Raw genomic sequence first — 21,139 nt, forward strand, 5'->3', positions numbered from 1 at the left:
AGAACTTACAGGATGGTAGATCTCCAGGAAGAGGGTTGGACTGAGAACTTACAGGATGGTAGATCTCCAGGAAGAGGGTTGGACTGAACATACAGGATGGTAGATCTCCAGGAAGAGGGTTGGACTGAACATACAGGATGGTAGATCTCCAGGAAGAGGGTTGGAAAGCCCTGATCTATGCACTTGATGTCACTGTATATTTCTCCCTCTGTGATCACCAGCCTGTAGAGTCTCTGGCCAGTGTAAAGGTGAACATCCAGGCAGCTCAGCTTCAGCTTGAGGCCTACTCCCTCACACTCACCCAGCTCGTCAATAAAATAGGTAAGTTCAAACCTGCTGACGTTTTCTTGTCTGTCCCAAAAAGGAATCCTACTCCCAATATAGTGCACTAACTTTGGGCCCATCAGGTCAAAAGTAGAACAATAGGGTGCCATTTGGGATGCACATACATTTCATGCAGTAACAAATGCAACATTTCAGATCAACCAGAAACGTCTACACTTACATGTTACTGCCCTCGCCACTGATCAGACTTGACTTCCATCCAGTCAGTCATATGTCAGATAGAGAAGTCAGAATGGTCATTAGTAAATTGGTCCAAAAGGATTACTCAGACGGAGAAGGATTATCCTGACCTCAACCCACAACTCTAGGGTTGAGATAATGAAGCAATAACACACGAGTGGGTGTGCCTGGATACAGCCTTTAGCCATGTTATATTGGCCATATATCACAAACCCCAGAGATATCTTATTGCTATTATAAGTTGGTTACCAACGTAATTAAAGAATTACAAACAAATGTTTTGTCATACCCGTGGCATACGGTCTGATATACCACGGCTGTCAGCCAATCAGCATTCAGGGCTCAAACTACCCAGTTTATACATTTATACATACACTGGTATAAATCATCTAAATTAAACCTCCAAAAATATTGCTATAGTTTTAATGATTTAAATGCAGAAACTAGCTGTGCAGGAATTGATTAAATGGTTTTCCACAGTTCCCGTCTGGCCCTGTCAATGAGTCACTAGGAGTCACTTATAGCTGGCGGGGTGTGTGGCACGATCCTGATCGAGAAATGTCCCTCTATTAACCCCGTTATTGGGGGGGCACAACATGGTGGCACACAGATGTCAGAAGACAAGAGCCCTGCTGATGGCAAAAGTTTAATACTACACTCTTAGAAAAAATGGTTTCAAAAGGGTTCTAAAGCTGTCCACATAGGAAAACCCTTTTTGGTTCCAAGTAGAACTATTATGGGAACCATAAAGGTTTCTTCAAATGGTTATCCTATGGGGACAGCCGAAGCACCCTTTTAGGTTCTAGCTAGCAGCTTTTTGTGTAGGCCTGCTCAATACTCCTAGCTTTAAAGTACCCTGTTCATCCCTCCTTCCGTGTCTCACGCTTTTTCAAAATAACTCCTGAAAGAACAATGTCGTACCTCAAATACTCTGTTGTTTTCTGTTGACCAGATGGGGGCATGGCGCTGGAACGGTTTGAACGTATACTGAGTGAGACGGCGGTGAGGTTGAGTGTTCTGCGTGGCAGCGTGGAGAGCCCGGCCCTGAACGGGAAGATCCAGACCCTGCGATCAGCCGCCCAGGACCAGAACAGCCAGCTGACCCACCTGGAACAGGACCTGCAGGAGATCAGACAGGAGAGAGACAGTCTGAAGGACATTGCCCTGCACCTGCCCCAGACCTGCCCTCAGGCCTCGGGGATAGAGGGACACTAGGATCGGGGCACCAGGAGGACACTAGAGCCCTAGTCCATGCATTCTACACACTCGTTCACACCACTTCAATGATTTAAAAGAGAGGTCCCACCATGTTTCTTACACCAGAATATTTGTAATTGGGCATAGGAAGGTGAAGAGGGGACAAGTAGGGCCACAGATGATGGATAGGATATTGGTATTTGAATTATTTAGGGGAGATAATATCTGAGTCCCAAATTGCACCCTATTCCATATAGTGGACTAATTTTGACCAGGGCCCATAGTGCAAAAGTAGTGCACTGTGTAGGTATTAGGGTGCCGTTTGGGACACACCCATAGATGAGGAGTGTAGGTGGAATCATCCAGGTATCCTTCTAGTTTGTTCTTCAGTACTGTGGTTGTGGTTGTGCATCCCCCTTTGCTGCAGTACAGTCACACAGTTCTACCACTTTGTCTCTGTGCTTTTCAAACTTTGACCTCTACTATACTGACCTGGCTGATACCGTCAGTACCACTAAATCAAATCGTATTGGTCTTATACACATATTTAGCAGATATGCAGCCATAAGCAGTTTTCCATTGCCATTGCCCGCTTTCAACTTCCACCATCATTATCACGTTCTTTCTTTTAATTCTACCCCTCACTCCTTTTTGGCTTTAACCGTCCTCTCTCCTGTTCTAACCTCTTAATCTCCTCTCTCCATCCCTCCTTCTAAATCCATATCACCCCTGCCCTGTTTCCTTAGTGTTTATGTTCATTCTCATTTAATTTCCCCGTTCATATTTCCAACAGCATTTGAATTCATCTGTGAATAATAACAGTCAGCTAGCTCCCTGTGTTCTATCAAGTTTTAAATAATGCTGATTTTACACTTTGGAGGAAGGAGTGTTTGCGCTGTGGCGCTTCTCCAACCTGACACATTCATTTACACTTGAGTTATTTTTCATCAGCCCACCATAATTAACAATTAGTCATTTTGCCCTCTGTAGGGTTCAGCCTTCTACTGCAAACACACAGCCACAGACACACACACACACATAGTTTGGGATTCTGCGTGTGCCCCTCGCTTTTCCTCAATCTCCTTTTTTCACTTTTCTCTAAAACGTTCTACCTTTCTCTCTCTCTTTCTCTCTCTGAGCAAATTATCTTCTCTTGTCTGGCAAATGGAAAAGGACTAAAACAGCTAACTGTTTGTTTTTTCTATGTGGGTACCTGAGGCTGGAATACCTGCTGAATTATGGAAAATATAGAAATGGGACCTCTGCAAAGACTATGTTCCATTTCAGCAGGTGATTATATTTTGTCAGACAACAAATAGCATATGATTGGTTTTGTGTTTAGATAATTGCCAGAAAAAACTGTTGAAAGCAAAAAATGAAAATAAAATGGATTGTGTGTGTGTGTGTGTGTGTGTGCGCGCGCGTGCATGTGTGTGTGATTTTGTAAACAACATCTCTTTGCAATATCTCCTTCTGGCCACATATTGGTGCTGTTTACTAGTAGCACAGCAATTGCCAAAGCCATAGACAAGACTGTATAATGAACACCTAAAAATGTATACTGAGTCAAATATCGATGATGAAAAGCAGTGATAGAAGTGCCTTATATAAATAAAATTGTTATTACATTAATAACTTCAGACTTGACGGGACTACTTTCTGTTCAATATTGGATCAGTTATTTAAGATAAAACTGACATAAAACCTCCATGCAGTTATTGCATTTACCACACGGAGGAGACAAAGAATCACAAGAATTTCTGGCATTCAGAGAACATCACTTGCTGTGTGTTGTTTACCCACTGTGGTGGAATGATATATACAGTACCAGTCAAAGGTTTGGACTAACCTACTCATTCAAGGGTTTGTCTTTATTTGGACTATTTTCTACATTGTAGAATAATAGTGAAGACATCAAAACTACAAAATAACACATATGGCATCATGTAGTAACCAAAAAGTGTTAAAAAAATCAAAATATATTTTAGATTTTAGATTATTCAAAGTAGCCACCCTTTGCCTTGACGGCTTTGCACAATCTTGGCATTCTCTCAACCAGCTTCACCTGGAATACTTTTCCAACAGTCTTGAAGGAGTTCCCACATATGCTGAGCACCTGTTGGCTGCTTTTCCTTTACTCTGCGGTCCAACTCATCCCAAACCATCTCAATTGGGTTGAGGTCAGGTCATCTGATGCAGCACTCCATCACTCTCCTTGGTCAAATAGCCCTTACACAGCCTGGAGATGTGTTGGGTCATTCTCCTGCTGAAAAACAAACGATAGTCCCACTAACCGCAAACCAGATGGGATGGCGTATCGCAGCATAATGCTGTGGTAGCCATGCTAGTTAAGTGTGCCTTGAATTCTAAATAAATCACAAACAGTGTCACCAGCAAAGCACCCCCACACCATCACACCTCCTCCTCCATGCTTAATGGTTGGAACCACAAATGTGGAGATCATCCGTTCACCTAATCTGCGTCTCACAAAGACACGGCGGTTACAGCCAGAAATCTCACATTTGGACTTTCCAGCGGTCTAATGTCCATTGCTTGTGTTTCTTGGCACAAGCAAGTCTCTCCTTGTTGTCCTTTAGTGGTGGTGTCTTTGCACCAATTCGACCATGAAGGCCTGATTCACACAGTCTCCTCTGAACAGTTGATGTTGAGATGTGTCTGTTACTTGAACTCTTTGAAGCATTTATTTTGGCTGCAATTTGATGCTGGTAACTAATGAACTTATCCTCTGCAGCAGAGGTAACTCTGGGTCTCCTTTCCTGTGGATGTCCTCATGAGAGCCAGTTTTATCATAGCGCTTGATGTTGTTTGCGACTGCACTTGAAGAAACATTCAAAGTTCTTGATATTTTCCGGATTGACTGACCTTCATGTCTTAAAGTAATGATGCTCTCATTTCTCTTTGCTTATTTGAGCTGTTCTTGCCATAATACTATGGACTTGGTCTTTTACCAAATAGGGCTCTCTTCCTTGTAACAAGCACAACTGATTGGCTCAAACGCATTAAGAAGGAAATAAATTCCACAAATGAACTTTTAACAAGGCACACCTGTTAATTGAAATGCCTTCCAGTTGACCATCTCATTAAGCTGGTTGAGAGAATGCCAAGAGTGTGCAAAGCTGTCATCAAGGAAAATGGTGGCTATTTGAAGAATCTTAAATATAATATATATTTTGATTACTACGTGATTCCATATGTGTTATTTCATAGTTTTGATGTCTTCACTATTATTCTACAATGTAGAAAATAGTACAAATAAAGAAAAACCATTGAATGAGTAGGTGTGTCCAAACTTTTGACTGGTACTGTACATTATGCTGGGACCTCCACACTCTACTTCATATAGCTGTACTGCAGAAAGCTCAGCATGATCTTAAACCCATACATTCTTAATGTATAATGACACAGGACGAGACCCAAATGCAGACACAGGAGGCAGATGGTTCAAGTCTCTGACATTTAATAAAAGACAAGGGGCAGGCGGGCTCAGGATCAGGGCAGCCAGAAAAGGTTGGAACCGTGAGAACTAGAAAACAGGGACTAGAAAAACACGCTGGTAAGCTTGACGAGACGAACTGACAAAAGACAAACAGAAACGACCGGTATAAATACACAGGGGATAATGGGAACAAATGGGAGCCACCTGGTGGGGGGTGAAGACAAGCACAAGACAGATGAAACAGTTCAGCATGTGACAGTACCCACCCCCACCTGGCGGCCTACCCGGGCACATACTTGGTTGACCGGGATGCCTGCTGTGAAAGTCAGTGATGAGGACCGGGTCCAGGATGTCCTTAGCGGGGACCCAGCACCTCTCCTCCAGGCCATAACCCTCTCAACCAGTAACTGGACACCCCTGCCCCGAGGTTGAACCCTCAATAGGTGTCTCGCCGTCTATGCTGGGTGGCCATCAATGAGACGGGGAGGGAGGGTGGGCTGTGAGACAAAGGTTTAATCTTAGACACATGAAAAGTGGATTGTATACGGAGGGTGCAGGGCAATAGAAGACGAACATAAGTGGGTCTAAGGATTTTAGAGACGGGAAAGGGGCCGATAAAGCAGGGGGAAAGTTTACGGGATTCCAACCTGAAGGGCAGATCCGGAGTGGAGAGCCATACCCTCTGCCCGAGAAGATAGCGGGGAGCCGGCGTCTGGTGGCGGTCCACCTGTCGCCGATACCTGGAGGTGGTCTTAAAAAGAGGGGACCGGGCTCTATTCCAGGTACACCGACAGCGACGGACGAACATCTGGGCTTAGGGTATGTTGACATCTTCCTTTTGCTCTGGGAAGAGTGGAGGCTAGTAACCTAGGGAACACTCAAAAGAAGAGAGCCCAGTGGCCAAGCAGGGAAAGGTGTTCCCGGGCGTACTCCACCCACACGAGTTGCTGGCTCCAGGTGGTGGGATTGGCCGAGATGAGGCACCGAAGAGTCGTCTCTAGGTCCTGATTGGCATGCTCCAACTGGCCGTTGGACTGAGGCTTAAACCCGGAGGACAGGCTGGCCAACAACCCAATGAGGGTGCAGAACGCCTTCCAGAATTGGGACGAGGACTGAGGACCACAAACAGAGACCATGTCAACTGGAAGTCCATGGATTCGGAAGACGTGCTGCACCATGAGCTGGAGCAACCCCTTGGCTGAAGGTAACTTAGGGGGGGAATGAAATGGGTGGCTTCAGAAAACCTATCCACCACTGTAAGGATGGTGTTGTTGCCATCAGACGGAGGGAGAGCAGTGACAAAGTCCAGGGATATATGGGACCAGAGGCTATGAGGCACAGGGAGTGGTTAACTTCTTTGGGAGTGGAGGGCAATATTGAGTAGCTTGGATAATAAGGTGCCCAGAGTAAACTGCCTGCTACTCAGGCCCAAAAGCTAGAATATGCATACAATTAGTAGATTTGAATAGAAACTAATCTGAAGTTTCTAAAACTGTTTGAATGATGTTTGTGAGTATAACAGAACTCATATGGCAGGCAAAAACCTGAGGTCAAATCCAACCAGGAAGTGGGAGATCTGAGGTTTGTAGGTTTTCAAGTCTTTGCCTATCCAATATACAGTGTCTATGGGGTCATATTGCACTGTCCGGTTGAAACATGATTGAAGATTTATGATAAAAATTTATTCTATACATCGTTTGACATGTTTCTACGAACTGTAATATAACTTTTTAAACTTTTCGTCGGAACTAAGCGATCGCGCATTGAGCATTTGGATCACTAGGCTAAACGCGCGAACAAAAATGAGGTATTTGGACATAAATGATGGACTTTATCGAACAAAACAAACATTTATTGTGGAACTGGGATCCCTGGGAGTGCATTCCGGTCAAGATCATCAAAGTTAAGTGAATATTTATAACGCTATTTCTGACACCTCTCCTTCTTTGGAAAATGGCTGTACGTTTTTCTGTGACTAGGTGCTGACCTAACATAATCTTCGCCGTAGAGCCTTTTTGAAATCTGACACAGAGGTTGCATTAAAGATACGTTTTTCTATAATTCCATGCATGACACTTGTATCTTTTATCAATGTTTATTATGAGTATTTCTGTAATTTGATGTGGCTCTGCACTTTCAACGGATGTTTGTTTGAGACAATGCATTTCTGAACATAACACACCAATTTCAAATGAGGTTTTTGGACATAAAGATTAACTTTATCGAACAAAACAGACATTTATTGTGTAACATGAAGTTCTGTGAGTGCCATCTGATGAAGATCATCAAAGGTCAGTGATTCATTTAATCGCTATTTCTGATTTTTGTGAGCCCTCTCCTTGGCTGGAAAATGGCTGTATGGTTTTCTGTGACTAGTTTCTGACCTAACATAATTGTTTGGTGTGCTTTTGCCGTAAAGCCTATTTGAAATCGGACACGATTTACAAGAAGCCGCGACCGGGAGGTCCGTGGGGCGACGCACAATTGGCCTAGCGTCGTCTGGGTTAGGGAGGGTTTGGCCGGTAGGGATATCCTTGTCTCATCGCACACCAGCGACTCCTGTGGCGGGCCGGGCGCAGTGCGTGCTAACCAAGGTCGCCAGGTGCACAGTGTTTCCTCCGACACATTGGTGCGGCTGTCTTCCGGCTTGGATGCACGCTGTGTTAGGAAGCAGTGCGGCTTGGTTGGGTTGTGTATCAGAGGACGCATGACTTTCGACCTTCGTCTCTCCCGAGCCCATACGGGAGTTGTAGCAATGAGACAAGATAGTACTACTAACAATTGGATACCATGAAAAAGGGGGTAAAAAAAAGATATAGTGTTTTGAATTTGGCACCCTGCAATTTCACTGGCTGTTGGCGAGGTGGGTGAGACGCTACCATCCCACATATCCCAGAGAAGTTAAAGGAGGCCAGCTGGAGCTTGCCTCTGAGTCTTGTTCTGAGCGCATAGTGCAGGTGGTGACGAATGTTGAGGTGTCAGAAACCATAGTGGGCCACCAAAAACATTGTCAGATGAAAGCCAGGGTCCGGCGGGAGCCGGGATAACAGGTAAGCTTAGAGGAATGGGCCCATTCCAGGACTGGGGAGTGCGCCGAATCAGGGACGAACATCCGGTTAGTTCTCCCCCCCCCCCCCCCCCCCCTGATTATTCCCGAGGGGGCACAGGTGACTTCGGATCCTCTCGGGAATGCAGGCGTCGGGGACTTCCATGGTTCTTCGGAGGCAAGAAAGCAGCCGTGGACGAGCAAGTGTGGCCGAGAACAGACCTCTCCCTCCTGCGTTCCCATAGGTGCCCATCTACCATGTTTGAAGGTAAGAAATGCACAAGCATTTCGCTACAATCGCATTAACATCTGCTAACCATGTGTATGTGACAAATGAAATTTGATTTGATTTGAAGACCCAGGTGCAGACAATGTGAAAGTAACCAAAGTGTATTAATTTGAACACTTGCAGGAAAAGGTACAGGACTGCAGGTAGGCTAAGGGTCAGGTCAGGCAGAGGTCGGTTTATCCAGAGTAGTGAGGCAAAGGTACCAGACGACAGGCAGGTTCAGAGTCAGGGCAGGCAGAGGTCAGTAATCCAGAGTAGAGGGCAAAGGAACAGGACAGCAAGCAGGCTCAGGGTAGGCAGAAAGGACTAAACCAGGAAAACAAGAAAACAGGAAAATAGACAAGGCAGGAGCAAGGGGGAAAAACGCTGGTAGGTTTGAGGAACAAAACGAACTGGCAGCAGACAAACAGTGAACACAGGTATAAATACACAGGAGATAATGAGGAAGATGGGCGACATATAGGGCAGAATGCTCGCGGTGTACACTACACTACGTTCACATGTAGGAGACCTGGAGGAGGGTGTAGACAATCACAAAGACAGGCAAAACAGATCAGGGCACCATAGGTCCCTAGGGTTAAGGCTATGAGGGAGTCAAAGTCCAAGGGTAACTCCTGAGCTGCGAGCTTGTCTTTAATCTCCTCTGGTAATCCATGAAGGAAGGTGTCGAACAGAGACTCCAGGTTCCAGGCACTCTCGGGGCCAACGTGATAAAGTCTACCGCATAGTCTGCCACACTACAGGAGTGTTGACATAGTAGAAGTAGCTTTCTCCCGGACACCGGAGAATCGAACACCTTCCTCACCTCCGCCACAAAATCCTCCAGAAGAAGGCATATGGCGGATTGTTGCTCTCAAACCGCCAAAGTGAGTGTTCTTCCAGACATCAGCGTTATGAGATAGGCTATCTTGGAATGATCCGAAGGAAACAAAGAGGGCTTCAGCTCAAAGATGAGGGAGCACTGGGAAAGAAACGGCCGGCAGGTTCCAGGATTCCCAGCATAGCGCTCCGGAGGAGGTAAGTGGGGTTCCCTGGGATGCCGGGGTAGGCTGGACAAACTCAGCGCCCAGGAGGTCTCCGTTGTGGCATGCTACCTGATAGATAGTCCACAGAATTGCTCCAGGAATGCTTTGAGACCCTGGTCATGGCGTTCCGCCAAAGTGTAGAGTCCTTCCATAAGGTTCTGAAGTAGATCCTCATGTCTTCCAATGGTGGCTCCATACAAGGACACAATTTTGCGGCGCTGGTCCGAATCTGCTGGGTCAGTCATTGTCAGTATGTACTATAACATCACAAAGGACGAGACCCAAATGCAGACACAGGGGGCAGATGGTTCAAGTCTCTGATATTTATTAATAGACAAGGGGCAGGCAAGAGGCAGGTCGAGGACAGGCAGAAGTTCGTGAACCAGGTCAGTCAGATGGGTACAGGACGGCAGGTGGGCTCGAGGTCAGGGCAGGCAGAATGGTATACGGGATCAGGGCAGCCAGAAAAGGACGGAACCAGGAAGACTAGAAAACCAGGAGTATGGAAAAACACGCTGGCAGATTTGACGAGACAAGACGAATAGGCAACTTACAAACAGAAACCATCGGTATAAGTACACAGCGGATAATGGGAACAGATGGAAGACACCTGGTGGGGGGTGGAGACGAGCACAAGACATGGTCAAACACATCTTGGTGTGACATCATGTTAACCCTCTGACTGGATTGTGACAGTTCCTGCTCAGACCAACCACAAATTTAAGTTGTCTGTCAGTCACTGCCTGAGGGTAGCCATTTGCCAGGCTAGTGTCTAACGATCTGATGGCCCAACCAGGAACATCTTCAAGGCATGTCCTTTAGATAAGGGAATGTTAAGTGTTTTGAAAACCAGATGGGTAGCTAGAGAGGCATTTTTCTAAGGAGTGTTTGGGGGAGTTTTAAAGTTTTTATAAGTTACAGATGTGGTTTATATTTCTGAAACATGAAAGAACTGTTATAACTGGTTCAAATTGTTTTATTGTCATTCTAAGGCTTACGAAACAATTGGTAAGCCTATATGACTGCATAGGTTTATGAATTGAAACATCATCAATCATGATGTTTTGTGTACACAAGTTATATGAAGAATGTGTCTACATGTCTACACAGAGTGATGTGTCAACCTGCTGTCTGTGAATGATATAAGGCTACATCCCCAATTAGCCCCTATGTAGCCTGGCAGTGCCAGACACCACACTTTATTCTTGTTTGAGAATCAGGTTTGTTTATGTAAGAGTTAAGTAAGATGCCTGAAGGGTTGTGAGCGAGATGGAATAATGCAGCCAAACCTAAGCAAATGACGCATTTATGTTATATTCTTCAACAATCAAAGAATAAAGATTTATTTGAAATGGTTTCAAATGCAGCCTCTGGCCCCCATTTTGACCTCTGACATGGCCCAACCTGCATTCCCCATTTTGACCTGATATGGCCCAACCTGCATTCCCCATTTTCACTTCTGCTCACCTAGACATACCAAGCTAGAACCATGGCAAAGAAAGACTTGGACTCAGGATCCTTCCCATTGAGACTTGTGTCTAGACACAGGTGTATTTAAGTGACCGTGTTCCTTACCGTCCAGATGAGAGCAACGAAGAGCATATCTTTGGCCACAGCCATAGGGATGAAAGACTGAGCTGCCTGATAACTTTTACTTATCAACCTCACCACATCCAAACTCAGAGAGAGAGAGAGTTTCTGTTTACGGTGGACGAAGAGGGGGGCTTGGTTTTTAACTTTTTAGTTCTGGTAAAATTAAGTAAAGATTGTGCTCAAATTATGTAACTACAGTGCCAATAAAGTTATTGTTTTATAATAATAATCCCTCTATCGCTTTTCTTGCAGTTCTCTGGCCAGAAGACAGCGAAAAATATATTGTGAGTGCAGTATGACTTAGGCACCCAGTACTCTACCCTGCACCTTAGAGACAGCTGCCCTATGTACATAGTATCATTGAACACTGGTCACTTTAATAATGTTTACATAGTGTTTTACCCACTTTATATGTATTCTAGTCAAGGCTCATCCTATATAACTACAGCTGTACACCTTTTCTATTCATACACTCCATACTGGCTATACACACTGTTATATGTGTATATATATATATATGTATATATATATATATATATATATATATTTTGGTCTCTGACGTTGCTCATTCGGATATTTCTTCATAAAAAAAAAAGGCATTTCGCTGCACTTGCAATAACATCTGCAAATCTTTGTACACAACCAATCAACTTTGATTTGACATGATGATGCTGCTGCAGTGTTCACAAACTAATTGGAAAAATTGGATCAGCCATTGCCAAAGCCATAGATAAAACTGTATAAAAGCACACATGTAAATGTATGCAGTCAAATAAAGACAATGAAAAGCATTTTTTTTGTATTAATATCAATAAAAGTGTAATACTTTGGGCGTATGGACTTTAATTCTGATCAGTATAATTGCTTTGTGAAAATGTTGCTTCAAATCTCAGACATCGACAAATAGGTCTTAGGTAGGTCTGTACATGTCAGGATTAGTTTCAAATCTTTTTTATTTTGAAAGCAGATTGTGTACCTTACACTTGCAGTTCTTTAATTTACCACACGAGGGTAACCAAGAATCACTTGTATTTCTGGCGAGCCAGAGAGCATCACTTGCTGTGAATTGACTGACCCACTCACTGAACTATAAAAAACGGAGCCACTGTCACCGCAGCGCGCCACAGCCATACCACACAGGGCAATACCCCGCGAAGGGAAGAAGACCAGCGAGCTGCTGTCCACTGATTTCTCCTTCCCCATCTCACTATATCAAACTCACTCCACAATGCCTGTGAATCAGAAATTTCAAGGTAATTGCAAATAACGTTATCCGAGTGGGATATTTTGGGGGGGGGGATTATCTATCAAGCTAAAAGGGCTAGCTAGCGTTTGCAATCTATTGTCAGCTAGTTCTGTATTGCCTGTTGGAATGGAACGCTCGCCACTCTCCGCAATGGAGCATGCAAGGGCTAGCTAGGTAGTAGACCAGCTAGCTAACGGGATGAAATTAGACTACTGTAGCGAGCTAACGTCCGATCTATTTTCTTGCAGGAGGGAAAGCCTTTGGATTACTCAAAGCTCAACAAAGGGAGAGATGCGAGGAAATAAACAAGGTAAATCTGGTGATGTTTCTAATGTCGATATTTGCGTATTATTTTGTCAATTAAGGCATTAACAATTTATTTTCGACAGAATAATACCACTTGGCCTTGAACCTACTTTGATTTAGCTAGCTCATAGCTAATCAGGTTTCAGCCCGTTACGTTTGCTAATAACGTAATGGGCATTATTGCTATATACGTTATCTGCCTGTACTCACATTTGCATGTGATAAAATATGTCATAAATGATTCATTTAATTGTTATTGACCCGGTGACCCGTTATCTTGCCGGCGGTCTTCCCTGTGTCGTGAGAGCGACAGCCACTTGTTGCATGGCATAGCCGTCACAGCTACGTCTTCTGGGGGTCAGTCTGTGAATGTCCCTCGCACTCCAGGTTTTAATATTTTTGCTCGCGCTAGACCAGTCTAATCTCGCCCTAAATATTTCCTACAATTTATCCAATTCCATATTCCCCAACCTGATTTAAAGACTAAAATCAGAAAAGGGGCAGATGCTGTGTGGCCCCTCTCCCTTGACTCCTGGAGCCGGGCGGTTATCCCCCTGCGTTTAGACGGGAAATGTGTGTTTGGGCAGCGGGCTGAATGCGCCCTTTGTGTCGGGGGTGACTGTCCGGAAGAGGGCTGGAACGGGCCCACAGCATTTGAGTAGTTTCTCTCTCCCTCTCTCTCTCAAAATTATTTCAGTTCAAAGGGGCTTTATTGGCATGGGAACCATCTTTTTAGATAGCCTTGGTATAAGACCTAAACAAACATAAGTGAGAAAAAAATAATTTAACAACATCCATTTTTTTTAATTAAAAATGAACAGTAAACACTGCACTCAAAGGTTTTAACAAATATAGACATTTAAAGTGTTATATTGTCAGCTATGTAAAGTGTTTTAGCAATGTGAAAATAGTTGTAGCATGAAGATAGTGGGAGAAGATAAACAGATAACTATTGGTGGTATTTACAATGTTTGTGCTCAACTGTTTGCCCTTTTCTCATGGAAATGGTACACAAATCATGTTGCTGTGATTGCACATTGTGGTATTTCGCCTTACAGATATAGAAGTTTATCAAATTGAATTTGTCACATGTGCCGAAAACAATAGGTGTAGACATTACAGTGAAATGCTTACCATTAATGTTTGATTTGTTTTCAAATTCTTTGTGGGTCTGTGTGATCAGTGGGAAATATGTCTCTAATGTGGTCATACATTTGGCAGGTTAGGAAGTGCAGTTCAGTTTCCACCTCATTTTGTGGACAGTGGACACATATACTGTCTTCTCTTGAGAACCATGTCTGCCTATGGCAACCTCTTTCAATAGCAAGGCTATTCTCACTAAGTCTGTACGTAGTCAAGGATTTTCTTAATTTTCGGTCAGTCTCAGTGGGCAGGTATTCGAACACTGTATAGTCGTGGACAAAAGTTGAGAATGACACAAATATTAATTTCCACAAAGTTTGCTGCTTCAGTGTCTTTAGATATTTTTGTCAGATTTTACTATGGAATACTGAAGTATAATTACAAGCATTTCATAAGAGTCAAAGGCTTTTATTGACAATTACATGAAGTTGATACAAAGAGTCAATATTTGCAGTGTTGACCCTTCTTTTTCAAGACCCCTGCAATCCGCCCTGGCATGCTGTCAATTAACTTCTGGGCCACATCCAGACTGATGGCCACCCATTCTTGCATAATCAATGCTTGGAGTTTGTCAGAATTAGTGGGTTTTTGTTTGTCCACCCGCCTCTTGAGGATTGACCACAAGTTCTCAATGGGATTAAGGTCTGGGGAGTTTCCTGGCCATGGACCCAAAATATTGAGGTTTTATTTCCTGAGCCACTTAGTTATCACTATTGCCTTATGGCAAGGTGCTCCATCATGCTGGAAAAGACATTGTTCGTCACCAAACTGTTCCTGGATGGTTGGGAGAAGTTGCTTTCGGAGGATGTGTTGGTACCATTCTTTATTCATGGCTGTGTTCTTAGGCAAAATTGTGAGTGAGCCCACTCCCTTGGCTGAGAAGCAACACCACACATGAATGGTCTCAGGATGCTTTACTGTTGGCCTGACACAGGACTGATGGTAGCGCTCACCTTGTCTTCTCCGGACAAGCTTTTTTTCCGGATGCCCCAAACAATCGGAAAGGGGATTCATCAGAGAAAATGATTTGACCCCAGTCCTCAGCAGTCCAATCCCTGTACCTTTTGCAGAATATCAGTCTGTCCCTGATGTTTTTCCTGGAGAGAAGTGGCTTCTTTGCTGCCCTTCTTGACACCAGGCCATCCTCCAAAAGTCTTTGCCTCACTGCGTGCAGATGCACTCTCACCTGCCTGCTGCCATTCCTGAGCAAGCTCTGTACTGGTGGTGCCCCGATCCCGCAGCTGAATCAACGTTAGGAGACGGTCCTGGCGCTTGCATTGAACCGCTCTCCTTGAAGTTCTTGATGATCCGATAAATGGTTGATTTAGGTGCAATCTTACTGGCAGCAATATCCTTGCCTGTGAAGCCCTTTTTGTGCAAAGCAATGATGACGGCACTTGTTTCCTTGCAGGTAACCATGGATGACCGAGGAAGAACAATGATTCCAAGCACCACCCTCATTTTAAAGCTTCCAGTCTGTTATTCGAACTCAATCAGCATGACCGAGTGGTCTCTAGCCTTGTCCTCGTCAACACTCACACCTGTGTTAACGAGAGAATCACTGACATGATGTCAGCTGGTCCTTTTGTGGCAGGGCTGAAATGCAGTATAAATGTTTTTTGGGGGATTCAGTTAATTTGCATGGCAAAGAGGGACTTTGCAATTAATTGCAATTCATCTGATCACTCTTCATAACATTCTGGAGTATATGCAAATTGCCATCATACAATCTGAGACAGCAGTCTTTGTGAAAATGTATATTTGTGTCATTCTCAAAACTTTTTGCCACGACTGTACTCTCTGTTTATGTCACGATCGTCGTAAGAATGACGTAGATGACGAAAAACACAAAGAAAAACGGTACAAAAACAATAAACAAATAACGACCGTGAAGCTATCATAAGAACTGTGCTGACATAAGCAACTAACATAGACAATCACCCACCAACAAACAGTGAAACCCAGGCTACCTAAGTATGATTCTCAATCAGAGACAACTAATGACACCTGCCTCTGATTGAGAACCATACTAGGCCGAAACATAGAAATCCCCAAATCATAGAAAAACAAACATAGACTGCCCACCCCAACTCACGCCCTGACCATACTAAATAATGACAAAAACAACAGAAATAAATGTCAGAACGTGACAGTACCCCCCCCCCCCAAAGGTGCGGACTCCGGCCGCAAAACCTTAACCTATAGGGGAGGGTCTGGGTGGGCGTCGGTCCGCGGCCCTGGCGCGGGATGTGGACCCCACTTCACCACAGCCTTTCTCCGCCTCATTGTCCACCTCCGTGGCCTCCTAAACACGGCGACCCTGCTAAATGGCCCCCACGGGACTGAGGGGCAGCTCGGGACTGAGGGGCAGCTCGGGACTGAGGGGCAGCTCAGGCGGCGCTGGGCAGACGGCCAGCTCAGGCGGCGCTGGAGAGGAGGAAGGCTCCGGCAGCGCTGGACAGAGGAGCTCTGGCGCCTCTGGACTGAGGGGCTCTGTCGCCTCTGGACTGAGGGGCTCTGGCGCCTCTGGACTGAGGGGCTCTGGCGCCTCTGGACTGAGGGGCTCTGGCGCCTCTGGACTGTGGGGCTCTGGCGCCTCTGGACTGTGGGGCTCTGGCGCCTCTGGACTGTGGGGCTCTGGCGCCTCTGGACTGTGGGGCTCTGGCGCCTCTGGACTGTGGGGCTCTGGCGCCTCTGGACTGAGGGGCTCTGGCGCCTCTGGACTGAGGGGCTCTGGCGCCTCTGGACTGTGGGGCTCTGGCGCCTCTGGACTGAGGGACGGAAGTTCTGGTAGCGCCGGACAGGCGGGAGCACCTGTATTGATGGGACGGAGAGACAGCCTGGTGCGGGGTGCTGGCACTGGTGGTACCGGGCTAGGGACACGCACCTCAGGGCGAATGCCTTGCATACTACGCCAAATCAACTGCTCTCTCTCTTCACACTCCCCCAATTCTATTAACACCTCCTCGAGTGTCTCCTCATCTCCCATCCGTTCACTCACCTCCATTCTGTCCAATAACTCCTCGACCCTCTCAGACTCAGCCCTCAGCTTCGCCGACAGCTCCGATAACGTCCATGGCTACTTACGGTAAACAGGGGGAGTTGGCTCAGGTCTGACTCTGCCACACTCTCCCCGTGCCTCCCCCAATACATTTTGGGGCTGCCTCTCGGGCTTCCAGCCGAACTGCCGTGCCAGCTCCTCATAATGCCGCCTCTCTGCTTTCGCTGCCTCCAGCTCGGCTTTGGGGCGGCAATATTCCCCTGGCTCTGCCCAGGGTCCTTTCCCGTCTAGGATCTCCTCCCAAGTCCACTTCTCCAAATAGTGCTGCCTCTCCCACTGCTGCTGCTGTTGCTCCTGCTGCTGCTGCTTCTCCTGCTGCACCTGTTGCTTCTCCTGCTGCTGCTGTTTCTGCTGCCTCTGTTTACCACGCCGCTTGGTCCTTGGTTGGTGGGTGATTCTGTCACAATTGTCGTAAGAAGCGGACCAAAGCGCAGCGTGGTACGAATGCATCATTTAATAGATGACGAAAAACACGAAGTAAACTGTACAAAAACAATAAACAAATAACGACCGTGAAGCTATCATAAGAACTGTGCTGACACAAGCAACTAACATAGACAATCACCCACCAACAAACAGTGAAACCCAGGCTACCTGTTACGGTTTTCTAGGTGTGAAGGATAGTCGGACCAAAATGCAGCGTGTAGATTGCGATCCATGTTTAATGAACAACGTGAAACACGAATAAACACAAAACACTACAAAACAAAGAACGTAACGAAAACCGAAACAGCCTATACTTGTGTAAATAAACAAAGCGATAGGAACAACGACACTAAGGACAATCACCCACGACAAACTCAAAGAATATGGCTGCCTAAATATGGTTCCCAATCAGAGACAACGATAAACACCTGCCTCTGATTGAGAACCACTCCAGACAGCCATAGACTTTGCTAGATAACCCCACTAGCTACAATCCCAATACATACACACCAAAACCCCAAGACAAAACACACCACAATACAAAAACCCCATGCCACACCCTGGCCTGACCCAATACATGAAGAAAAACACAAAATACTTCGACCAGGGCGTGACACTACCTAAGTATGATTCTCAATCAGAGACAACTAATGATACCTGCCTCTGATTGAGAACCATACTAGGCCGAAACATAGAAATCCCCAAATCATAGAAAAACAAACACAGACTGCCCACCCCAACTCACACCCTGACCATACTAAATAATGACAAAAACAACAGAAATAAAGGTCAGAACGTGACAGTTTAGGGCCAGATAGCATTCCAATGTGCTCAGTTTTTTTTGTAGATTTTTTGCAGTGTGTCAAATAGTTATCTTTTTCCTTCCTCATAATTTGGTTGGCTCTAATTGTGTTGCTGGCCTGGTGCTCTGTGGGGTCTGTTTGTGTTTGTGAACAGAGCCCCAGAACCAGCTGGTTTAGGGGACTCTTCTCTATTTTAATCTCTCTGTAGGTGAGGGCTTTGTGGTGGAATGTGTGGGCATCGCTTCCTTTTAGGGCGTTGTAGAATTTAACAGCACTTTTGGGGATTTTGATCATGAGAGGGGTCCTGGCCTCCAAGCATCTTGATTGTGTCACTGAATACGGTCAAGTTTCCATGGACAAAGGCCAGCCAAAGTTCAGTCAGTGGATCTTCGAACATTGTTCACAGGACAACAGGGCATTTGTCTTCAGAAATAAAAAAGGATTTCAATGGCACATGCATTTTCAGCACTCTTTCTAGAGCAGGGAGCATGGATATCCAGCGAACATGGCTGTGTCCTAAAATGTTATGGTACTCCTGGCCAACAACTCACAAAAGCCCTTCAGTCTTTCTACTCTGACGGTGAAAATATGAACATATCCAAATATCTTTGTGAGCAGGTAGTCAACATCATATCCAAAGCTGTTCTGGCCGTGTTATGAATGATGTGGGCAGGACAACCTAAGCCAATCACCTCCCGCGGCAGAGCATTTTTAACTTTGGTATGGACATTGACCCTCCCCAGCCTATTCAGTCCTCCAAAGTTGGTATTTGTTGTCGGCAGAGAATATTTTCCAGGTTACATTTTTGGATGACCACCAGGACCTCAGCTCAATTCAACACAATCAAGCAGTTTTGTTTCCACAGATGTGCTGCCATCATATATCTTACAATATCTGACTACTACTGGCAGCAGCTTTACATGTCCATGATTGGACGCATCAATGGACAGGGACACAAATTCAACCTGGTCTAGATCCTGTGTTAGCAAAGTAGTTGCCCATGTTGCTAACACGTTACTCACTATGACGTCACATTTTGTCCTAGCACATGTAAACTTTGGCTCACAAAGCTTCCGTGTCAGTTGTGCTGTGCAGTCCATAGATCTGTAACTATGATTGTCACATAGTGTGGTATGCAAAGACACCCTCCTGCACAGCTAAACCATATTCTTCTTGGGAAGGCTCTACCTTCTTGAAGAATGTGGTGACAGAGGACATACCAACACGGGCAATCAGGGAGGCTTTATGCTTTTTCGTCTGTTGATGTTCTACCACTGCCGTTCTTCTCCGGCTGCCAATTGAAAGAGAGGAATTACAAAAGGTGCAGTGAACCATTCTATCGTCTTGACCTGAGCGTATAAATGGAAATTCGCTCATGTTTTTCATAAAAAGTGCATTTCCGTTTCTTGGAGAGAGTCTTTGTATCTCCTCTGTCTGTTCTTCTTCACTCTCCTTTCTCTTCTTACACTCAACTTTTTCTTCTCCTCCAATCTTTCTCCTCTTTTCTTCACCCGTCTTCTTTTCCTTCTCTTCACCTTTCCACCTCACTCTTCTACACTCTCCTTGCTTCACTCTTTTTTCTCCCTTCATTTTTCCTTCTCCTTTCTCTCCAATCTATTAATAAACAGCATACTATTAGATAAAATACTTTGGTTAACAGATTCCCATTGTTTGCCTCATTTTTGTATTTTATCTCAAAAACATTGTTTGGAATAACAAATTGGCAGGCTCTGTAACCATATCTTTACCTTTCCTCCTCTGTCTCCTTCACTCTTCTTCCTCTCCACTACTAATGTTATCCATGAACATTTCTAAATATATTTTCACACTACTTATTATAATGCCAAACCATTAAAATTGTAATCTACCAAAAATATTCTCAGAATTAATTGTGCATTCATTTAATATAATCATATTTTCAAAATAGCCCGTCCACTGCATGTTTACATGTGAACGTTTTTTTAACCTAGCTACCATAACAGTAGCTAGCTAACTTAATGTTAGTCTACATAGGTTATGCTAGCTAACGTTAGCTATTTAAAACCTTATAGAGCAGATCATCCATCTATATAATAAATTGTGATACAACATCACTAGCTAGTATCTTAAACGATTTTAACTTACCTGGCTTGAAAATACGTTTCTGGTGATGTTGTGGATTCACTTGACACTTGCTAGCTTCTGGCCGAGTTTTCCACAGCAGTTTTCTCTAAAACTATCGCGAGCAAGTAGTTAGTAGAAGAAGAAGAGTGAATGAAGCAGCTATAGCGAGCAGCCCCTTCTGCTGGACAAAACAAGCACAACGCGATTGAGACGTCAACCTGGGAAGGCTCTGCTGCTCGGTCTTTCTTGCCAAGTAAAATATTTCACTTTGCGGGCTGTTTTTAAAGCACAGTTAAAAACGGGGACATTTCAGGGGACAGCTCCAGCCGGGGACAGGCCACCAAAAACGGGGACTGTCCCCGGAAAACGGGGACGTCTGGTCACCCTAGTCTAGATATAATTTTGTATTTGTTGTCCTGGCAACTGGACCTTTTTTTAACACCATTATTTTGTCTTACTGAGATTCACTGTCAGGGTCTAATATAATCTGTGCAGAATATCTAGGTGCTGCTGTAAGCCCTTCTTGGTTGGGGACAGAAGCACCAGATCATCTGCAAACAGTAGACATTTGATTTCAGAGTCCAGCAGGGTGAGGCCATGTGCTGCAGACTGTTCTAGTGCCCTCACCAATTCATTGATATAAATGTTGAAAAGGGTGGGGCTCTTGCTGCATCCTTGTCTCACCCTACGGTGTTGTTATTGCCCAATTTTAACCTGCACACTTTCTCTTTCTCGTCTCGTCTTTCTCTCTCTCCTCTCTCTTTCTCTCTCCTCTCATCTCTCTTTCTTCTCTTACTCTCTGTTTCTCTACTCTCTCTCTTTCCTCTCTTTTCTTACTCTCTCTCTTTCTCTCTCTCTCTCTCTCTCTCTTTCCTCTCTCTCTTCTCTTGCTCCTTTCTCTCTCTCTTTCTCTCTCTCT

At 44.9% G+C, this 21,139-nt stretch overlaps 2 protein-coding genes across 2 annotated transcripts in view; both read left to right on the forward strand.

The window, feature by feature from the left end:
* lamc3 (laminin, gamma 3) overlaps positions 1-3,362 on the forward strand; it is a 221,498-nt gene extending 218,136 nt beyond the window's left edge. The window contains exons 27-28 of the mRNA XM_020465728.2: positions 222-321; positions 1,478-3,362. Of these exons, the coding sequence (XP_020321317.1) occupies positions 222-321; positions 1,478-1,740 (363 nt within the window). The 3' untranslated portion in view covers positions 1,741-3,362. The remainder of the gene's footprint in view (positions 1-221; positions 322-1,477) is intronic.
* An 8,794-nt stretch (positions 3,363-12,156) lies between these two features.
* aif1l (allograft inflammatory factor 1-like) overlaps positions 12,157-21,139 on the forward strand; it is a 43,851-nt gene continuing 34,868 nt past the window's right edge. The window contains exons 1-2 of the mRNA XM_020465975.2: positions 12,157-12,385; positions 12,627-12,688. Coding sequence (XP_020321564.1) covers positions 12,361-12,385; positions 12,627-12,688 — 87 coding nt within the window. The 5' untranslated portion in view covers positions 12,157-12,360. The remainder of the gene's footprint in view (positions 12,386-12,626; positions 12,689-21,139) is intronic.

Source organism: Oncorhynchus kisutch, linkage group LG29, assembly GCF_002021735.2.
Source record: "Oncorhynchus kisutch isolate 150728-3 linkage group LG29, Okis_V2, whole genome shotgun sequence".
Taxonomy (NCBI): domain Eukaryota; kingdom Metazoa; phylum Chordata; class Actinopteri; order Salmoniformes; family Salmonidae; genus Oncorhynchus; species Oncorhynchus kisutch.